Raw genomic sequence first — 19,404 nt, 5'->3', positions numbered from 1 at the left:
TAGCCTAGGAACTCAATCCAGGATGGGATGGAGCTTAGAGTAAGTCATCACAGAGAAAGAGATGGAGAAGGAGCCAGGGAGAGAGGGAAGGAGGAAAGGAAAGAGGGAAGGAGGCTCTTAGACAGGACTGTGAATTGCCCTCGAATTCCATGAAAAAAAGGTCAGAGTCATAGAGCCAAAGTTTAAGAGGAAAGGGTGAAGTATTTTTTTAAGCATACATCTATGCACAAAACAGATACAGAATTTCCATTCCTGCCTCACTTTGGTTTGTCTGACCCTGTCCACAGTGTTGTCAGGCACATCAGTAACTCGGTTACTTTTTCTTTTTGTATAGATACGTCTTATCTTTTATCTCGGTGATTTCATCAATAGTAACTTACAAAGGAAGCTAACTTCTTCAAAAGAAATAAGCTACTCCCAGTGATACTATCAAAGAGTTGCTTTAAAGCTTTTGAAAAGTCAAACATAAAACTGATGTCATTTTTTTCCCTAAACAATGTGTTTTTATTAACTGCATGCTTGTGTTCATATGTTTGCTTTAATCTGTCAAAATAACATGGCCTAGAAAAGGGTCAAAAAGAATAAGGGGAAAAACTCAATAGCAAAACATTCTGGAAATCTGATTTTCCTTTGGAAGGAATGACGATACTAAAGAATCCACCCAAGCTGGTGGTGGGGAGAAGGGAAAGAAGTAAGAGAGAGTGTGGACAGGAGGGTTGGGGGGGCGGGGGGGGGGAGGTCCCTGCTCTGGAAGCAGCGCCTCCAGCAACACACCTGGAGGTGGCTACACAGACAAGTCTTACTTAAACTGAAATCTGAAAACACAGTACTAATCACTGATAATTCATAATAATGGGTTCATGATGAGCAAAATTAACATATAATCACATAATCCAACCATCTCTTTTGATTAATATCTTCGTGTTCTCTCCCCAGCTCTGATGATAGTGATGATGAGCAATCAAATACCAGCGAGGAAGAAGCCCAGAAAGGAAGGGAAAGCTACATCTGGCCCGCGTATTCCAGCAGCAAGGCAAGAGCAGACACACAGCTGTATGGAAAATTAACTGAACTCTACACTTCTTTCTAGAAAACCTTGGGGAAGGGTGACAAACCAAATACAGATGAAAATGATGACAAAAATGAAAACTGCTCTTACCCTAGAAATGTTCCCCTACTTTCAGCTCATGTTATACTAGGAAATCGGAAAAATTTCAGAGACTTCTCTCAAACACAGTTACCCTCGTAACTTAATTCTCCTTTCAAACTGGTTCAAATCTCCTCCATTGGAAACCTATTTGGCTTTCTCACTCTCCACTAATGGCCCATTATCAGGCTGGGAGCTAGATTTATTAGTTATTCTCATGATCCACTTTCCAAAACAGACTCTAATAAGTCTTCTCTCTCCCTCGGCACTCAGTAACCAAGACAGTTTCTCTGAATCACAGGATTTCAACAGCTTTTCCTTAAATACATAACTTAATATAAAGCTATTCTCCCTCTGGTACTCTTCTTTCCAGTAACTCACTTCTCAAAGGGTTAGGGTGTTTGAGTACAAGTACATGCTTCCATCCGAGAATTAAAGTTGGCTCCAACATGAATACAATATGGCCTCTTCCTTCAAGAAGCTTATAATCTAGTAAAAAAAAAAAAACAAACTAAATCTAAACATGGACACACACACACACACACAAAAGAATATAAGTGTATTAATAGAATAAAATACAGCTACAAGTGTCTAAAAATCATCATTTCAGATCAACCATTCACTAAGGCTTTCTGGAATGCTATCGTTCATATTACTGCTTACGTTTTTCTGAGGTGAAGGCAGCAAGAGACCTTCCGCGTCTGCCTTTATTGCTGCAACAAGTGAGTCATTTCACTTCTTTCCACCTCGGTTCCCTCGTATTTAAAATGGACCTATGACGCTGCTTCTCCCCCCGCCCCACCATTCGTGGGGTTAGCCCAAGATGAGAATGAGTCTTTCAGTCCCTCTCTACATATACAAACTGCAAAGCTCTATCCAAGCAAAGGAATTTTTGTTTATAAAATGTCATTTGTGGGGCGCCTGGCTGGCTCAGTCGGTTGAGCATCTGGTCGGGCTCCACACTCGGTCGGCTTGAGATTCTCCCTTTCCCTCTACAACTCCCCTCAAATAAATAAATAGATCTTTAAAAAATAAAACTAAAATGTTATTTGTTCAAATATAGCATTTTGTCATTTCCTCCCATCTACCTTCTCAAAGCTAGGGACCGATAAATACTATCAATTCCCTCAATATTAAAGGGGAATGTTTCTTAATTAACAAGAGTGTTCCACGAAAAGCTATTATAACATAAATATTCAAAAGTTAAATTCTTCTGTGGATCAGTGATAAGAAAAAAAAAACACGAGGGGGAAAAGATTCTATTTGCAAAAGCCAACAATAACCTCAATCTATGTAGGAATGACATAAGGAGTAAGCAAGACTGCACAAATACAACATTAACTGACACTTGACTAAACAGAGTAATGCCCTATGTCACTGGATCACTAGAATTAGCTGTTTAGTATTCAGGAGGGATGTACATTTTAATTTGGTGATATAAGTTGCAAGAATTGGTCCACTATGATGTCTGCAGAAGGGGGGCAAGGGAGAGAAAAGGGTTTCATTTATGCATTGTACATAAAGACATTTTATATAACACAATGCAAAACTATTAAAAGAAGTTGGGGAAATGTCAATTCTTTCTAAATTGATGTGAATTTTAATGTAATTCAAATCCAAATCCCAATGGAATTTTTAAAAACTTGGTAACAGGTGTGACTGGATGGCTCAGCCAGTTAAACAGCCAATTCTTGATTTTGGTTCAGGTCATGATATCAGGGTCCTGGGATAGAGCCTGCCATTGGGCTCTGTGCTCAGCAGGGAGTCTGCTTGGGTTTCTCTCTCTCCCTGTCCCTCTTCCCCCTCTCCCTCTCTCTCTCTAAAATAAATAAATAAATAAATCTTTTTAAAAATTTAAAAATTAAAACTTGATAAGGTAATTTTAAAATAAAGTGAGAATAGCTAAAATATTTCCAAAAATGAGAAGTGATAACAGAAGGACAAAAGCCATATCACGAATAAAATGTACTATAAAGCCACAATAGTTAACTATATTGATACAAGAATGGTGAGACAAATTAATGAGACAGAAGCAAAAGTCCAGAAAAAAAAATGCCCTAATATATACAATAACATATGATAAATGAGGTATCACAATTACTGGGGGAACGGCTAGATTATTCCATAAACGGTCCTGAAAAAGTGGCTATTTCAAAATAAAAATCAATTTGCATACTAACCATATACTGTACATCAAAATTCCATAGAGATTAAAAATTAGAAGTAAGAAAAATGAAGCCAGTATAAAGAAGAAAAAAAGAAAAATTAGGTAAGAATTTCTTCAGGGAAATCATGAAAAAAAATACATGAATCTGTATAAAAAAGTACTATTTCTGTACCTTAGAATCAGCTGTAAACAAAATGAAAAGCCAACCAAGTGGGAAGCACAATTTGCCAGAAATGACAAAGGGATAATACACTAATCAGTAAGAAAAATATAAAGACCTCAATATGAGAGCAAAGAGTACAAACAAATGACAGAGGAAAGAAAATGTGTAAGAACTCTATTAATCAAAGAAATTCAAGCTTGAAACACTAATAAGCACTCTTCCCACTCCTAGTGGTGATGTAAATTGGTACAACCCTTCAAGAAATCAATTTCATAATAATGGTTTAAAGTGCCATAAAATATATACATGCTTTTGTCCAGTAATTCTACATCTAAGAATCTTTCGTAAAGAAATCATCAGTGCTGCAGAGAAGATTTATGAGAAAAATAGCCAGCACAGAGTTACAATGGCAAGAAAAATTAGAGCCCTAAATGGATTCTTTCCTTTCCAGCAAAGGCTCTCTCTGTGAAGCACAGAATTTAGAATATAAGAGGTTTGCCTTTTGATTTACAGGGACTCTCTCCTTTCTTCTCAAGAAATGAACAATAGAATGCCACAGTCAGTTTTCTACCTTCTCAAATCGATTCTCTAATATTTAGGTCATCCCAGCAAAACAGTGTCTTTTTGATCCCTCAGACTCACTATCTCCTAGGCAACTGAGTGAATGAAGAAAAATATAAAGCTTCACTGAGAAACATATAATTTTTAAAGACTTGAATAAACAGAATGACACATCTTGTCCTTCAGCTGGGAGGGGGGAGTGGAGGGGATGTAAAAGGGAAAGAGACAGACAGACAGGCAGGCAGGCACAGCCAGATAGTGCATTTTAACACCACTTTGTGTGGTAATCTTTAAAAAGAAAAACAGCTTTATTGAGATACAATTTACACGCCATAAAATTCACCCATTTTAGGTGTGTGATTAAATGGTTTTCTAGAGTTACAGATTTGTGTGACCATCACCACAGTGTAATTTTGGAACACTTCCACCCCAAAAAGAAACCTCTTGCCCATGAGTAGTCACTTTCCATTCTGACACCCAGCTCTGGGCAAGCACTAACCTACTTTCCGTCTCTATGGATTTGCCTATTTTGGACACTTCATATAAATGGCATCATATAACGTGTGATCTTTAGTGTCTGGCTTCTTTAATTCAGCATCATGTTTTCAAGGCCCATCCATGTGGAGGCATGTATCAGTACTTCACTCCCTTTTATTGCTGAATAATATTCCACTGTGTGGATAAACCACATTTTGTTCATCTGTTCAGTTGATGGACATTTGGGTTGTTTCCATTTTGGGGCCGTTATGAATCATGCTGCTGTGAACATTAGTGTACAGGTTTGTATGTAGACATGTTTTCATTTCTCTTGTGTATGGACTGCTGGGCCATGTGCTAACTCTCTACTTAACAGCTTGAAGCACGGCCAGACTCTTCCAAATCAGCTGCACCAGTTCACATCCCCACAAGGAGTATATAAGTTGTTTATAGTATTCCCTTACAAGCTTTTTAATTTCTCAAGGATTAGCAGTGAGGTCCCCTTTTTAATCCCTCATATTAGGATTTTAAATCTTCTCTCCTTTTTTTCTTAATCAGTGTTAGCTAAAGTTTATCAATTTGTTGACTATTTCAAAGAACCGATTTTTTATTTCAGTAATTTTCTGTATTTTCCTATTCTCTATTTCACTTATTTCCACTCTAATCATTATTATTTCCTTCTTTCTGCTTGCTTCAAGTTTAGTTTGCTCTTCTTTTTCTAGTTTCTTTTTAAAATATTTCTTATTAAGTAATCTCTATGCCCAGCATGGGGCTTAAACTCACAACCCTGAGATCAAGAGTCACACATTCAACCAACTGAGCCAGCGAGGTGCCCCTCTTTTTCTAGTTTCTTAAGGTAGAAAGTTAGGTTACTGACAATCCCACTTTGGGCAGATATCCAAAGTTAATGATATCACTATTTCAAAGAGATATCTGTACCCCCGTGTTCACTGCAGAATTATTCACCATAGCCAATACATGGAAACAACCTAAGCATCCAGCAAGTGATGGAATAATGGTTAAAGAAAATGTCACACACACACACACACACACACACAGTGGAATATTATTTAGGCATAAAAATAAGGAAATCCTGCCATTTGTGACAACATGAATGAAACTTGAAGGCATTATGCTAAGTAAAGTATCTTAGAGAAAGACAAAATTTTGTATGTTCTCATAATAACAACTAAAAAAAGGTAATTATAGGAGGTGAGGGATATGTAACTAACCTTATTGTGGAAATCATTTCACAATATATACATGTATCAAATCATCCCACACCATACCTTAAACCTACACCTACACAATGTTGTATATTAATTATATCTCAGTGAAGCTGGGGAAAGAAGACAAAGTTGGGGTACTGATTTGAAATGTTTTCTTTTTGAATACAGGCATGGACAGCTGTCACTCAAGGAAGCACATTTGAGGACTGAACTGCTTGCTCCATTTGTATTTTCCTGGAGGCCTGAATAAGCTTAGTGTTAGGAGGGCCTTGTTGCAGGAAGAATGGCTGCATGCACACGCACACACACACGCACACACGCACGCGCACGTACAAAGTCTCTGACTGGTTGGGGACCACGACGGTCGTCCACCTGGCACTGCGTATGGGCCTGCTGTCTGCCTGACCATGAGTTAGGGAGGTAGACCAGGAAATGCTCTCATTGTTCAGGGCACGATGGTCCTAGGGACTCACAAGCACAAAAAAGCCATGAATCCGAAGACTAAATTGAAGCTGCAGGTAACATCAGGGGGACCAGGTTGTGACGACAGACCTAAAAGTATAATTAGAAGAAACAGAGGAAACTACAGGAGAAAAGCCTCCTTTTCCAGGGTTTTCTACAAGTGAAGACAGCTGCTGTCCCAATACAATATCTCTAATTAATTACCTTTAATTAATCTACCAGCTCTCTACCTGGAATAATCTCCCTTTGGAAAAGAGAATCCCAAGGGGGCCTCGGCTAAGTTTAGTCCCCCAGGTCAGAGGGGTGTCCTTTCAGGTCTCCTGGGCAGAGTCTCCATATCCTCCTTCCTGGCATGTCAACAAGCAGGTCCCTGCACCAGGCCAAAGGCTGGGGCATTTTCAGGGACCTAAGCCACCAAAGGAATCCTAGATTCCAGAACTCTAAATGGCAGGCTACATGGGTTTTCCTCACAGCTCCACAAGTGGGTTCATTACCTGAACTCAAAATGGCAGCCTCTTTCATTGTTATAGGAGGAGAGAGCGAACAAACCTCTTCTTTATGCCCAATCAGGGCTTTAACGGTGTCAAGGAGAGCTAAGATTCCCCGTTTTCAATCGAAGCAGGTAGAGGAAGCGAGGAGACTCTCTTGACTATATGGGACTACCGTTTCGTCATCATAGTAAAATCCACTCCTGGAATCCCAGTTCCGTCCCGACCCAAGTCCCAGGTAGAGCTGGCCTTGCATCACTGGGCCAGCCCCCTCAGCCCACTTTTCCTGTCGAGGCCCAGCCTAGGCACTCTTCGACACAAGGACCCAAGCAGTGATCAAGAGAAAAAAAAATCCCTTTTAGCTGCTCACTTGAAAACCTCCCAAAAGGACTGGTTTTCAAGTTTTAGATTCAGGGAATGTTCTCCCAACATCGCCCAACTTGTGTTTTCGCAGCCTCGGGCTTTAGAGGCTTCGTGAGTGTCTCTCACAGCGCCAGCACAGCCACTGCCACTCATTCACTTTAACATTCTCTGTGCAAGGGTGGATCGGAGATGATCTCAGAGGTGCTTAGATAGCTCCTTGCCCTGCATTTTCAAGTCCTGCGCATCGCAAAGCAGAGTCCTAACTAGTATTCAGTAAAATGCGGTCCGCTGATCAAACGGAAGCAGGTTTCTTTAGCAGAGGACATCTGAGAGCCTGCAACATGCTACGGTTCTTGTCAGTCTCTAAGAGGGTGTTAGTGCAGGTGGCTGTAGCCAAAATTCTTGTGTCCAGAGAGCCAATTGTCTCTCCCTTTTTGTCTCCTAATCTCTCTTTCTCTCCATCCCTCTTTTGTGGAATATTTTGCAGGGCCCTAATTCTGTACAACACACACTGGAAATGCTGGCCTGGTGTCTATCTGAGCAGGACACACGCGTTGCATGGCCTCCTCTCGAGTAGGTGAAAATATACAATAGTATCCCTTTTAGAACATGCCTTAGACAGACAAACTTGGGCCCCCCAAGGTCCAACTCAGAACTGGTAAAAATAAGCACCGCATACAATAGGGCTTATGTGGTTGGTCAGCACTGTCCTCGGAGCCTGGTGTGTTGGAGGGAGGTTGCATAATTGTAGCATTCTGTACCAAGTGAATTGTAAACGACTCTGTAACATGAGAAAACTGCAGTCATCCCGATGATATGGAGTCTCTGCTTTTAAAAGGTACCTAAGGCTTCAGGCCAGCAAGGTAAAAATCAAAGAAAGAAGTCAGATTTACAAGTGGGTTATGCACTATGCAGTGTTTGAAATTCCAAATGCTTTTTCTCATAGAAACAAAGTCGTAAGTGGTGATTAAGTTCTCAGACTAACCCACAATGTAGCTAAAACACATCTGCAATGTCATCAACTAACGAAACCCAAAAAACAATGAAATTAAAGAAGAAACATTTTTATTTATCAAGAATACTTATGCTCAGTGGTACACACAGAGAGGAGCATGGTGGGGTGGGGGTGGGTGGCCCATGCCCACGCCCAGGCAAGAAGGGGCTTTCCGCAGAGAACTGACAAATGATAATGAAGCTAGCAAAGTCAGTAGGCTCTTTATTCCACCACCTGCTGACAAATGAAAACAACATCAGTCATAAAATATTGCTCCTTTCAGGAAAACTCGGTTCAACAAGAAGTAAAGAAGTAGTTAGGGATACCTGGAGCTACCTGGTAAGACTCTGGCTTACCTCCAGGTATTTTAGTGGACTGCTTCATTGTGTTCAAATTAATATCTACACCTAGAGTCATGCCTACAGGAATCCTTTTTTTCCCCCCACACTTATCAACAATGATCCTGGTCAGTGGGGGTGTAAGAGACGGGACAAGGATAGGGAAATGGATTCCATGAGTTCAGTGAACACAAATTAGAAGAGAAAGGAAAGGACCTAAAGAGAACACACGCGTACTGTGAGAAGCTGTGGGTCTAAGATGGAATGGCAGGAATTGAGAACACTAAAAGTCAGAGGAACCAAAAGCATCTCCCGCAGGGAGAAAGAAAAGGTGGGCTGGAGGAGGAGTTTCCTAGGAGAGCCACCAGGTGGAGCCACCATCACAAAACCACTCCGTGGCTGACCTCCGCATGGACTTGGGTGGAAACCCAGCAGGAATGCCGCAGAAGTCTGAATTGGTAATTATTCCAGGGGACACCAATTCCTCTAGTGTTAACACCTTCGAACCAGGACACAGAGATTGAAAGGAGATAAATATAATACAAGAAAATTTCTTAAAACAAAGTTTGTCAATGACCCACATGCAAAAGTGTATGGAAAACGGACAATGGCGACACCCACTTGGAATGGCATTTTCCACCCATTTCACCACCATCCGTAAATCCAAGAGGCGGTATTACTCAGATAAGAAAGTAAATGGGGGGCGCCTGGGGGGCGCAGCGGTTAAGCGTCTGCCTTCGGCTCAGGGCGTGATCCCGGTGTTCTGGGATCGAGCCCCACATCAGGCTCCTCTGCTATGAGCCTGCTTCTTCCTCTCCCACTCCCCCTGCTTGTGTTCCCTCTCTCGCTGGCTGTCTCTGTCAAATAAATAAATAAAATCTTAAAAAAAAAAAGAAAGTAAATAGGGGCAACATATTCTAACATCAACTACTGGTCCCACGGAGCCAATAACACAGGCTCCCAAGAGAACCTGTCAGTAATGCAGCCAGGGATCAATTACTTTACAAAACCTCTTTATGGTCCCTTTACTCTCAAACATTCAAGAATGAAGGCCCCTGGGAAAGAAGATGATAAACGCACACACAGACACATTTACACGGATGTATGTAATATTGAATGGCTATAATATTGTATCCATCCAGGTTCACTGCCAGGTGGCCAGCTTTATTTTCATCTCCCCATGGGAAAGACCAGCTTAGGCGATAGCCAAGAGCTTCCACACAACAGTAATGCCTTCTCGTAACTTCTTACTCTTCCAGCTGTCCATAAAAGCCAGCCATTTAGGTAAAGTCAACAGGTAATTTAGAGAGTTGAAGAAAATCTGACCTAACACGCCACATTTTCAGATCCCTAGGTAACCGGGGTAATTCACAATTGTTTCTCCAGAAGGAAATTTGAAAGGAAAAAAGTCTTGTTTCTATAAACAAATTCCCAGATCTTGCATCTACCTTAAACAACAAAGCACTGGAAAATCAAAGCAGTTGACATTTTCATTAAAGACACACTTTTTCCATCCTTTGTTTACAGTTTCATTTCAAACAAAGAACCCACAGCCTATCAAGGGAACCAGGCCACCTCCTTGGAGCTGACCCAGAGTTCCATGGCAGCATGTGCACGTTTTCATGCACACGCACTCCTGTCCTGACAAACCAGTCAACACATACCTGGAGAACATTATCGTGAGGAGCCAAGTAAATGCTAAAGAAATGAGAGCTTGAAAAAATGTTTCCCCTTCAGTAGAGACAAGGGAGGGAGGTCACTATGGCCAGATCCGTTCAGAGATTGGAATGACTGGTGCTGGAGGAAAAGAAAGATAAACATTCGGTACAATTCTTCTGACAGCTACAGGCAGCAGACCAAAATGGAGAGCCCTTCCGTGCGGCAAACACGAGGTCCATATTATGCTGGGGGCATGTATATATCACCCATCCACACACAAAATGAATTCTGAAGAATTTCTGCATTAACTTTTAAAGCAACAGTGTGTCACCAAAGGCAGAGCAGCTGTTGGTCCCTCTGTTAAGGACAACTTTTGAACGAAACCTGTCTGAAGAACTAAACACACGAGAAATGAGCCCACAGAGTCATGTTCTACAATCCAAGTCATATCCACATAGCAACTCCGAGAGCAGCCCTCCCCCAGCTCAACCTGAATCTCATCTTGTAGCATCAGGGCTAGACCTGTTACAAATAACATCTTTGAGACCATCAGATCTTTCAGCATTAATTCCTGGAAGGGGCAGTAAAATGCAAATGCACGACAAACCTTAAATAAAGATGGTAAAAGCAGTTTATCTTTCAGAACGCAGATGCCAAAGTAGCAGAGCGACTTAAAAAGATGATTATAAAAGACATTTTATATCAGGAGAGCATAACAATAACAATAATAATAATAATAATAATAATAGCAAAGAATAATAAATGTGCAAAATACAATAGAGACTTACCAAACACTGAATTCATGATAAACTGGAAATAGAAACAAGGACACATAAAGCCAACCAGAAACCTGTGGAGTGGCTTCACATTCAGAATGACAGAAGTAAATAAGAGACATATCCCCATCTTGCCATAAAAAAAGATTTAAGAAATAGACACCACTTTCTTAACATTTCCCAAGGGATACAACAGACTGCAAGGGCTTGCAGGCAGGACGGGCTGGTGTTTTTCTAGGCCTTCTATCTGTCCCAGCACCAAGCACAGGGCCAGGCCTGCAGCAAGCACGCAGGAAACGTGCGCTGTTCAATGTTCATCAGGATGCATGTAAAAGCGAGTAAGGACAATATCGAAAATCCTGGGCGGCAGGAGGGGTTCTGAGAGAGGCAGCTTCCCCATGAGGTCTGCTAATGATGCCAAAACTGAGGAACTAGAGCCCCCAAAGTAGAAGCTGCTCCTTACAAAGGGCAGTACAGTATTGATCACAGCCTGGACACTGAACCTCTCACATAAAGACAGTTGGTTGGGAAACCCTTCTGAGGATGAAACCAAATGACTTTTTCTTTCCTTTAATTCAAGTAGAAATGGACAAAATCCTCCTCGCTCATTTTCAAGTATGTATTTAACATATTTGCTATTAACTGTTAAAATGTCTGCTTTGCTCAGTTTTGCTTTTAAATCCAGGTTTGAATGTTTTTTCAAAAAAAAAAATTCCTCCATTTATCAATATTTTAAATTAGGAGTGTGCATCGTTCTTCTATGTGGGTTTAATGAGAGAAGAAACAAAAGAATAAATCATTCTCAGAAGGAAACAGACAATCTTTTTCTGTCTGGTTCATGAGAATGTCATTTGGCTCCAAGAAAAATTTTCAGATTTTCTGGCGACAATTTGTCAACATTCTGGAGTCTGGGATAAATTCAGGATATATAACATCCATGCTGCAAGCGTACATGAAAAATGACTTCTTACTCCTTGGGAAAAGCTTGTTTTAAATGGAAATCTCCTTCACTGTGACTCGGGTAAAGCCCAGAGACATGGCCAGGGGTGGGAGGAGACGCAAATGTCCTTACAGCCCTAATGCCTGGAATGCATAGCTGACAGCAGCCAGGCCATCTGGAGGAACTGCTCTCTCTCTCTCTCTCTCTTTCTCTCTGCCTGTCTTTTTCAATTTCAGCCACATCTTTTTCTCAAATGAAAAGCACGTGGAGTCATTCCAGTACCTCCCTAAATCAACTCTGTAGAAATTTGCAAAGGTAAAAGTTGAAAACTGAAACTAATCAGTCCCCAAACTGTTTCCACGATCTTGGCCTTTTCTCAAGGCTATTAGCAGCTTCCTTCAAACCGAGGGTGGCTCTTGACCTTATACAGGGGCCTGAGGAGGGCGAGCTCATCCCACATCCCACACTGTGAGGTACTACAACCCACTTGCCATTGCCACAAAGTGAGCCATGTCCCCAAACCGCTGGGCACACTGGGCAAACTTCTTTAGCTAAGTCTACCTCAAGTTCAGGACCCAGTGAAGTAGTTCAATTTCAGACTCATAACAGAAATAGATTTTGATCTTTCTTTATTAAAAGGAAAAAAACCTGTGTTAATTCTATTAAATTCTCCCAGGGTCCAAGGCTGAACCACAAGGTGGACTCATATACCCCAAGAGGGATCCATGTTAATGGAACAAAGCAGCCTGTTACTAAACTCTGAAAGCAACTTCCCTCCATAACAACAGCAACAGACAAAAATATCAAGAGATTTCTAGGGACAAAGCTTGGTGGAAACGAAGAAAAGGAGAAGACTTGGGTCATTTACAATAACTCATAAAACTTTAAAAATCAGTTGGATGGAAGTGTTTACAAGTAACCAGAATCATCCCACAGATTTAGCCTCTGATCCTTGTTTTAAGGGGGAAAAAAAGTGGTTTTCATTGATTTGGGGTGGGAAAAAAATGTAGCTTTTGAGCTCAGCACAATGAACTATTTATCTGGCCTGACAAGGCCAATCAATCCACCCCGCTGTTTATTATAAGGGGTAGTAGGATACTGTTAGTATTGACGGGTGGGGGCAGGGCCAAACATGGCGCTGGCCCTGGGTACACAATGCTTCCCTTCAACTGGAAATTGATGTTTGGCCCAGGTGACCTGGGGGTCAGTGTGAAGCCTGGGACAGAATGAAGATGGTATTTTATGTGTTTCGTATTTACAGAACGCCTCCATATGCTAAGGTCTCAGATACACTGGCAGATTCATTATATAAAATACCCAAGAGTAAAAGGTTGGTCAGAATCGGGCTGCAGACCTAAGGTGGAGACTTAAGAAAGGAACAGCCCTCAGTATGCCCCCTTGTTAGTACCTTTTTCTGGATCATGACAAATTCTGGCGAGGACCTTAGAGGCCAGATTTTTAGTCGTAAAGAGGCAATTATCTGAAAAGTTGGATTCCTTCTTTGATTTAAAAGTTCTCAGGTAATTTTTACCCAACTCATCTGGATAATTACCTTAATTCTTTAACTTAATTAATTCCTTATCTTGTTAACTTAATTAATTACCTTAATTCTCTTATTTACTTTACAAAAGCAGGGCTGGCAGGGGAAGCCTTGCCACTGGTCACCGTGTGTATGCCCTTCCTTGGCTCACTGACCCAAGAAGCACGAGGAGGAACAAGAGGGGCTCGGAGCAGCAAGCAAGGGTTGGGCATATAGAAAGACACACTGACTTCTAGCGCTCTGAAATCCAGGCCTCAGGAGTTCTGGAACTTATTTGCAAGAACACAGGAGGAACTTTAGGGGACGACTATAGTTTTATAGCAAAGTATGCTTCATTCTTAAAATGGGAAACCCCCTGCATTGGTAGGATGGGCTTAAAAAAAAAAAAAAGAAAACAAGAAAAGAAAGAAAATCCTATAGCTGCTAACCAGTGTGGGCCTCTAGCCAATACTTAATCTGAATAATTCAAAAAAGGAAATGTAACCCAGGGCAGCTGGAGGGGAGAGAAGAAGAAGCAGGAAGGAAGAGAGACACAAAGCTAATGTTTCAAGCACTATGATCAATGGACAGTTTATTGGACAAATTCTTCTGCTGTCTAAATTTTATGAAAGATTAGCTGTTCTTCCCTGTGGTTATGTAAACTTGCCTTCTTTTTTCTTTTTAATGGAACTCTTTGCTAATACATTTCCTGCTCCTGCTTTTGAACAGCTCTATATTTCTCTTTAAGGAAGTAATCAGCCCATGAAAAGCTTGCAGCTGAACTCTAACCTGCCCCGGGCATGCTCCATGTGAGCCGGCCCGATGCACCGTGAGTGCAGGGGCGGGAAAAACTGAGGAAATCTAGTGCAACCACAGCGGCAGTAAGTCGAGTCCTCTCTGCAATCTTACATTCTCTCTCCTATCATTTCAAAAAATGGTGTCACAAAGGACTATGGGAGAAAACAAAACCCCAGCGAGCTAATACCTGAAAATCTGCCTTGAGGTCTCAAAACAGGCAAATAAGATGGTTAAAGTTCCCTTGGTTAGAGGGATGTATGAGCTCTATCTGTGCACATACTGCCTCCTAAGCCAAGAGACAAGGTCTGCGTTTTCGAGCCCAGCAGGTAGAGAGAAAGACCCTGATAAAGCCTGCCCTTAAATTAAAAAGAGAGCATGGCTAGACACGCATAGCTCAGCGTGCACCATAGCATTCTCTAAAGTCACCTTTCATCCATAAAAATAGATATGAAAGTGAAAGCTAACGTCCTAGAAAAATCATCATTTGCAAATTTAGTCTACTTTCTCATCATGAAAAAATTTGTATCCATTCCCTTTATTATAGTTATTACATTGTTACTCGCTCTGTGTGTGTGTGTCCAAATTTATACAAAAAAACAAAAGGGCAAACGCCATTCAATTTTTCAGCAATTCAGAATCTGACACAGTTCACCCGGAAGTTTCCAGTGTGGGTTTGTGTGTGGGGAGGGGGCTTGTTCTTTTCCATACCTCTCTTATTGGTTCTTAGAATTGTTTCAGAAGATAGCAAAGCATTTCCGCTGGACACTTCGTGCATGGGCTTTTCTGGAGCTTTGCTGGAGAGAGGGTCTTTCTTCATTTCTTTCTTTATTTCCTGTGAGGATAAAAGGAAAACAAGACTGTTGTTTGAAATTTTAAAATGGCTCTTTGGCTATTTTAAGCTTCAGCTTTCCTGAAATGAACTCTAATGACCTCAACTCCGTATAACATGATGTTTGAAAAATACCATTTCCTGTGTTGTTGTGGCTTGTTTTCCTTACATTTATTACTGAAGCACCTGCTCCTGTAGAGTAAAATGAAGTCCAATATGGTGACATGACCTTATGTGACTATGACCATTCCAAGCGACCAGAAGAGAATGAGTGATAATGAAGGCCACTGCACAGCTCGAAGTGACAGCCTGTCCTACTTTTTGAACAATGACAAGCTTTGGCCAAGTAGAGTCACCCCCTAAAAGCCTTCTGGTTTGTATCCTTCCCAACAGGGGTTTAGAGAAATATATTCTCAAGTCACCATGTCTCACAATTATGCTAAACCCAAAGGAAGGTGACTTAAGTTCATATACACTCATCAAGTTCCTCCGGCTCTCTTTAACTCTTGACAAAGAAAAATGTAAGGATGACAAACAGAAATAAAGACCATCATTCTAGGCCAGGTGTCAGCAAACTACAGCCCACCACATGTCTTTATAAATAAAGTTTCATTACAACAGGACCACCTTTATCTGTTGAAGAATTTTCTAGGGCTGTTATGACAGCAGAGCTGAGTATTTGAAACAGAGATCAAAGCGTAAACACCTGGCCCTTTACAGAAAAAGTTTGCTCTAGCAGGTCTCTTATCACAGATCCATTAAGGGGGCGCCTGGGTGGCTCCGTTGGTTAAATGTCTGCCTTCAGCTCAGGTCATGACCTCAGCGTCCTGGGATCGAGTCTTGCCTCCGGCTCCCTGCTCAGTGGGGAGCCTGTTTCTCCCTCTCCCCTGCCCAGCCCCTCTGCTTGTGTGCTCTCTCTATCTCAAAAAAATAAATAAATAAAATCTTTAAAAAAAAAAGATCCTTTTAGATACAGAATTTAGGGGTACCTGGGTGGCTCAGTTGGTTAAGCATCTGCCTTCAGCTCAGGTCATGATCTCGGGGTCCTGGGACGGAGCTCCCACATAGCGTAGGGCTCCCCACTCAGCAGGGAGCCTGCTTTTCCCTCTCCCTCTGCCCCTACTCTTGCTTGTGCTGTCTCTCTCTCTCTCTCTCTCTCTCAAATAAATAAATAAATAAATAAAATCTTTTGAAAAAAGATACAGAATTTAAAAACCTGATGGCTGAGACAATTACTTCAAATTACTCCAATAATTTACATAATTATTTTTGAAAGCATCAATAGCCCGAAATGATAGTAACTCACAAACTGCAGGTCTGGAGCAGAGGGTTACCGGGTTTGTCTGAATCCATGATTAATTACACCAGCGCGGGGGAAAAAGCGAAAGCTAAGGGGCTTAGACCCAAAGCCTGGCTGAATGGCGGGAAGGGCTCAAGGATGAAAGATGCGTTCTTTAGGAAGAACATGGGGTGAGAAATGGAGATGGGCTCCTTCTATGGAATAAACATGAGGACAGCAAATTACGTAGGGGGCTGAGATTCAGCCTGGGCAGAGGGCAGAGGCAGAAAGAAAGGAACAAAAAAGCTTGTCAAAACATAGCCACTGGCCAGCAGCTTCCTACACACCCGGGTGTTCGTTACCGTATCCAATTCCCCAATTGCTGGCTCAGTTCACAACAGCCTCGCCCTCCCTCCATCACCAGGGCCCCACCGGAAATCAGCAACTGTGGCTGGCACTTTGCTGGGTTGAGAGTTTCAGCTGGCGTCCCAGGCCAACCCAGCACAAAGCTGTGTGCACGCGTGTGTATGTACACGGACTCCTACCTCAGCAGCCGTGGCACCTGCTAGAACAGCAGTTGCTGGGGGTTTCTGTAGCCTCACAGGCAGATGGCATCAGGGGACAATCTGCAAACATTGCCCGCCTGAGCCACATGACGGGATGCTTTCTTAGTGATGGCTGCCAGGCTGCTATGGCCTGAGAAGTAAAGAAAACAAGCCACCACGGGGGCTCATTCCCCAGAGGTTGCTTTTTTGGGGGTAGAACAGTTGCTCAAACCTCCCTTTCCACTGCAGTGTAGATATGACTGTGCACACACACATTTCCCAGCTGGACACAACATAACATGGCAATACAACATCCAAGGTCACCAAGGACTAATTCAGGGAAATTCAGTGGGTTGTGGGCAACATGTCAAGCATTTGCTTAGCACTAACTGCTAAAGGCACGCAGTTGGGGAACAGTGAGGGAGGGACAAGTGTTTCAGAGACTGGAGTGATCACTGGAGAGAACTTCAGAAGCTGTGATTGGTTTTTGTTTGTCTGTCCGTCTTTAGGTAATCTCTACACCTAGTGTGAGGCTCAAACTCAAGACCCAGAGATCAATAGTCACAAGCTCCAGTGACTGAGCCAGCCAGGCACCCCTAGAATCTGTGATTGTTAAGAATGCTCAAACCCAAGGCTTCCGAGCAGCACCCTGTGAGGTTGGAAGGACTGACCTGATCAAGCAGGTGCTTAAGGGCTAAGACAGCAGCGCCAGAGAAAGGTTGGTTCATAAATCCCAGATGCCATTGTCCTCTCAATAATTGTTTATATTTGCCACACAGAGAAGCCTAACAGTGACCATATTTCTTAAGTTCCTTCTTAGATGGAAGCAGGGAGGAGACAAACTGTAAAATATGCCCCACATTTTTCCAGAGAAACCAGACACACGGCGATGGCAGGGCAGCTTGTAGACTCCCCGCCTGCACAATACCCGGTACACAGGCTCGATGCAGTTCCCCCAAACTCAACGCCTTCCCTCTGACGTGCCTCTTTTCTGGAAGGGAGGGGAGCTATTGAAAGCCCATCATCTATCCATTTATCCAGGCTGGAAAACTCAGTGTTAGCCCCCATACCTAACCAGTCACCCCATTGGGCTCTATTTACTTCCTCGACCTCTCAGTTTCTCTCCATTCCTCCTATGCTGCCTTAAAACCATGAATACCAGGCAAAGAACTCAAAGAGACGTTTCTCCAAAAAGATATACGTTAAGCCAATAAGTCCACGACCAGATGTCCAACATCATTAGTCATTAGGGAAATGTGAATCAAAACCATAATGAGATACATCTTCATACCCATAAAATGGTGAGAATTTTTTTAAAAAGGAAAATAGTGTTGATGAGGATATGGAGGAATTGGAACCATTGTGCTTTGCTGGTGGGAATGGAAAACGATGCAGCCACTGTGGAAAACAGTATGGTAGTTCCACAAAGTTAAACATAGAACCCACCAAGTGACCAAGCAATTCCACTCATAGGTATATACCCTAAAATACTGAAATCAGGGACTCAAAGAAACACTTGTACGCCAACATTTACTGCAGCATTATTCACAGTAGCCAAAAGGTAGAAACAACCTAAGTGTCCAACAACAGCCTCAAAAAGGAGTCAAGTTTTGAGGCATGCTACAACAGGAATGAGCCTAGAAACCATTATACTAAGTGAAATAAGCCAGTCATAAAAGGACAAATATTGTATGATTCCACTTAAATAATGCAGCTAGACTAGGCAAATTCATAGAGACGGAAAGACTGGAGGTTACCAGGGAGTGGGAGGGGGGGTGGGAGTCAATATTTAATGGTTACAAAGTTTCTGTTTGGGGTAACCAAAAAGTTTTGGATAGAGATAAGGATGATGATTGCACAACACCGTTGATGTAGCTAACGCCGCTGAACTGGACATTTTGAATGGCTAAAATGGCAACTTCCATGTTATACGTATTTGACCACAAGAAAATATACACATGAACACCAGCTAACAGGGGAACGCTTGCCACGTGCCGAAGCTGCTCTCAGAGCTTCACCTGGATGGCAACTTGTAGCCTTCATAACAACCCCATTCCCCAGTGACGCACACACCAAGACACCGAGCGCTGAGGAAACCTGCCAAACAAACAAGAGTCAGAATCAGAACCCAACCCGACTAGCTTCAGGGTGCATCTCTCAACCACTCTTCCCGAGTCCCGCCGGAGGGGCAACAATGTCTCCCTGCCTCTACACTGCCGCCAGAGACACTCTCTGAAAACAAATGTATGCTCTTGTCACTCCCCTACAGAAATCCCCCAGTTACTTTCAAAAGACCACAGGACAAACCCTTTCATTTAAAAACTTTTTAAATTGCACAGCAAGCCACAAATCCCTGTGTACTGGATTCTGGCTCAAACTCTCCGCCATGCACGCTGGCCCCATAGTGCCCATGACCATGCACGTGTAATATGGGGAGTGCATTTCTCTAACAACCTTCACTTTCACAGACATCTGATGTCATGGAGTCCTATTGGTAGGCTCTAAAAATAGGTGACGATGCTGGCAATGACACAACCTTACACGGGCAAGGGCTTAGAGAAATTAAAGTGTTTTAGCAGATATTTCTTCACTTGCTCCTCACAGTAACACTGTCGTTATGTTATTGAAAAAAAAATAATAAAACCCTGATTCTGCCAGACTGATAGATTT

General features: G+C 42.2%; 1 protein-coding gene across 4 annotated transcripts in view; it reads right to left on the bottom strand.

Annotated features, from left to right (window-relative positions):
- The window catches only part of SH3KBP1 (SH3 domain containing kinase binding protein 1), a 334,252-nt gene that overhangs the window by 186,405 nt on the left and 128,443 nt on the right, over nucleotides 1–19,404 (bottom strand). For all 4 annotated transcript variants that reach the window (XM_040633668.1, XM_040633661.1, XM_040633671.1 and 1 more), the window contains one exon: nucleotides 14,790–14,913. In XM_040633668.1, coding sequence (XP_040489602.1) covers nucleotides 14,790–14,913 — 124 coding nt within the window. The remainder of the gene's footprint in view (nucleotides 1–14,789; nucleotides 14,914–19,404) is intronic.

This window comes from Ursus maritimus (assembly GCF_017311325.1).
Source record: "Ursus maritimus isolate PB19 chromosome X unlocalized genomic scaffold, ASM1731132v1 scaffold_X1, whole genome shotgun sequence".
NCBI lineage: Eukaryota > Metazoa > Chordata > Mammalia > Carnivora > Ursidae > Ursus > Ursus maritimus.
This window is presented reverse-complemented; position numbering and strand designations above follow the sequence as displayed.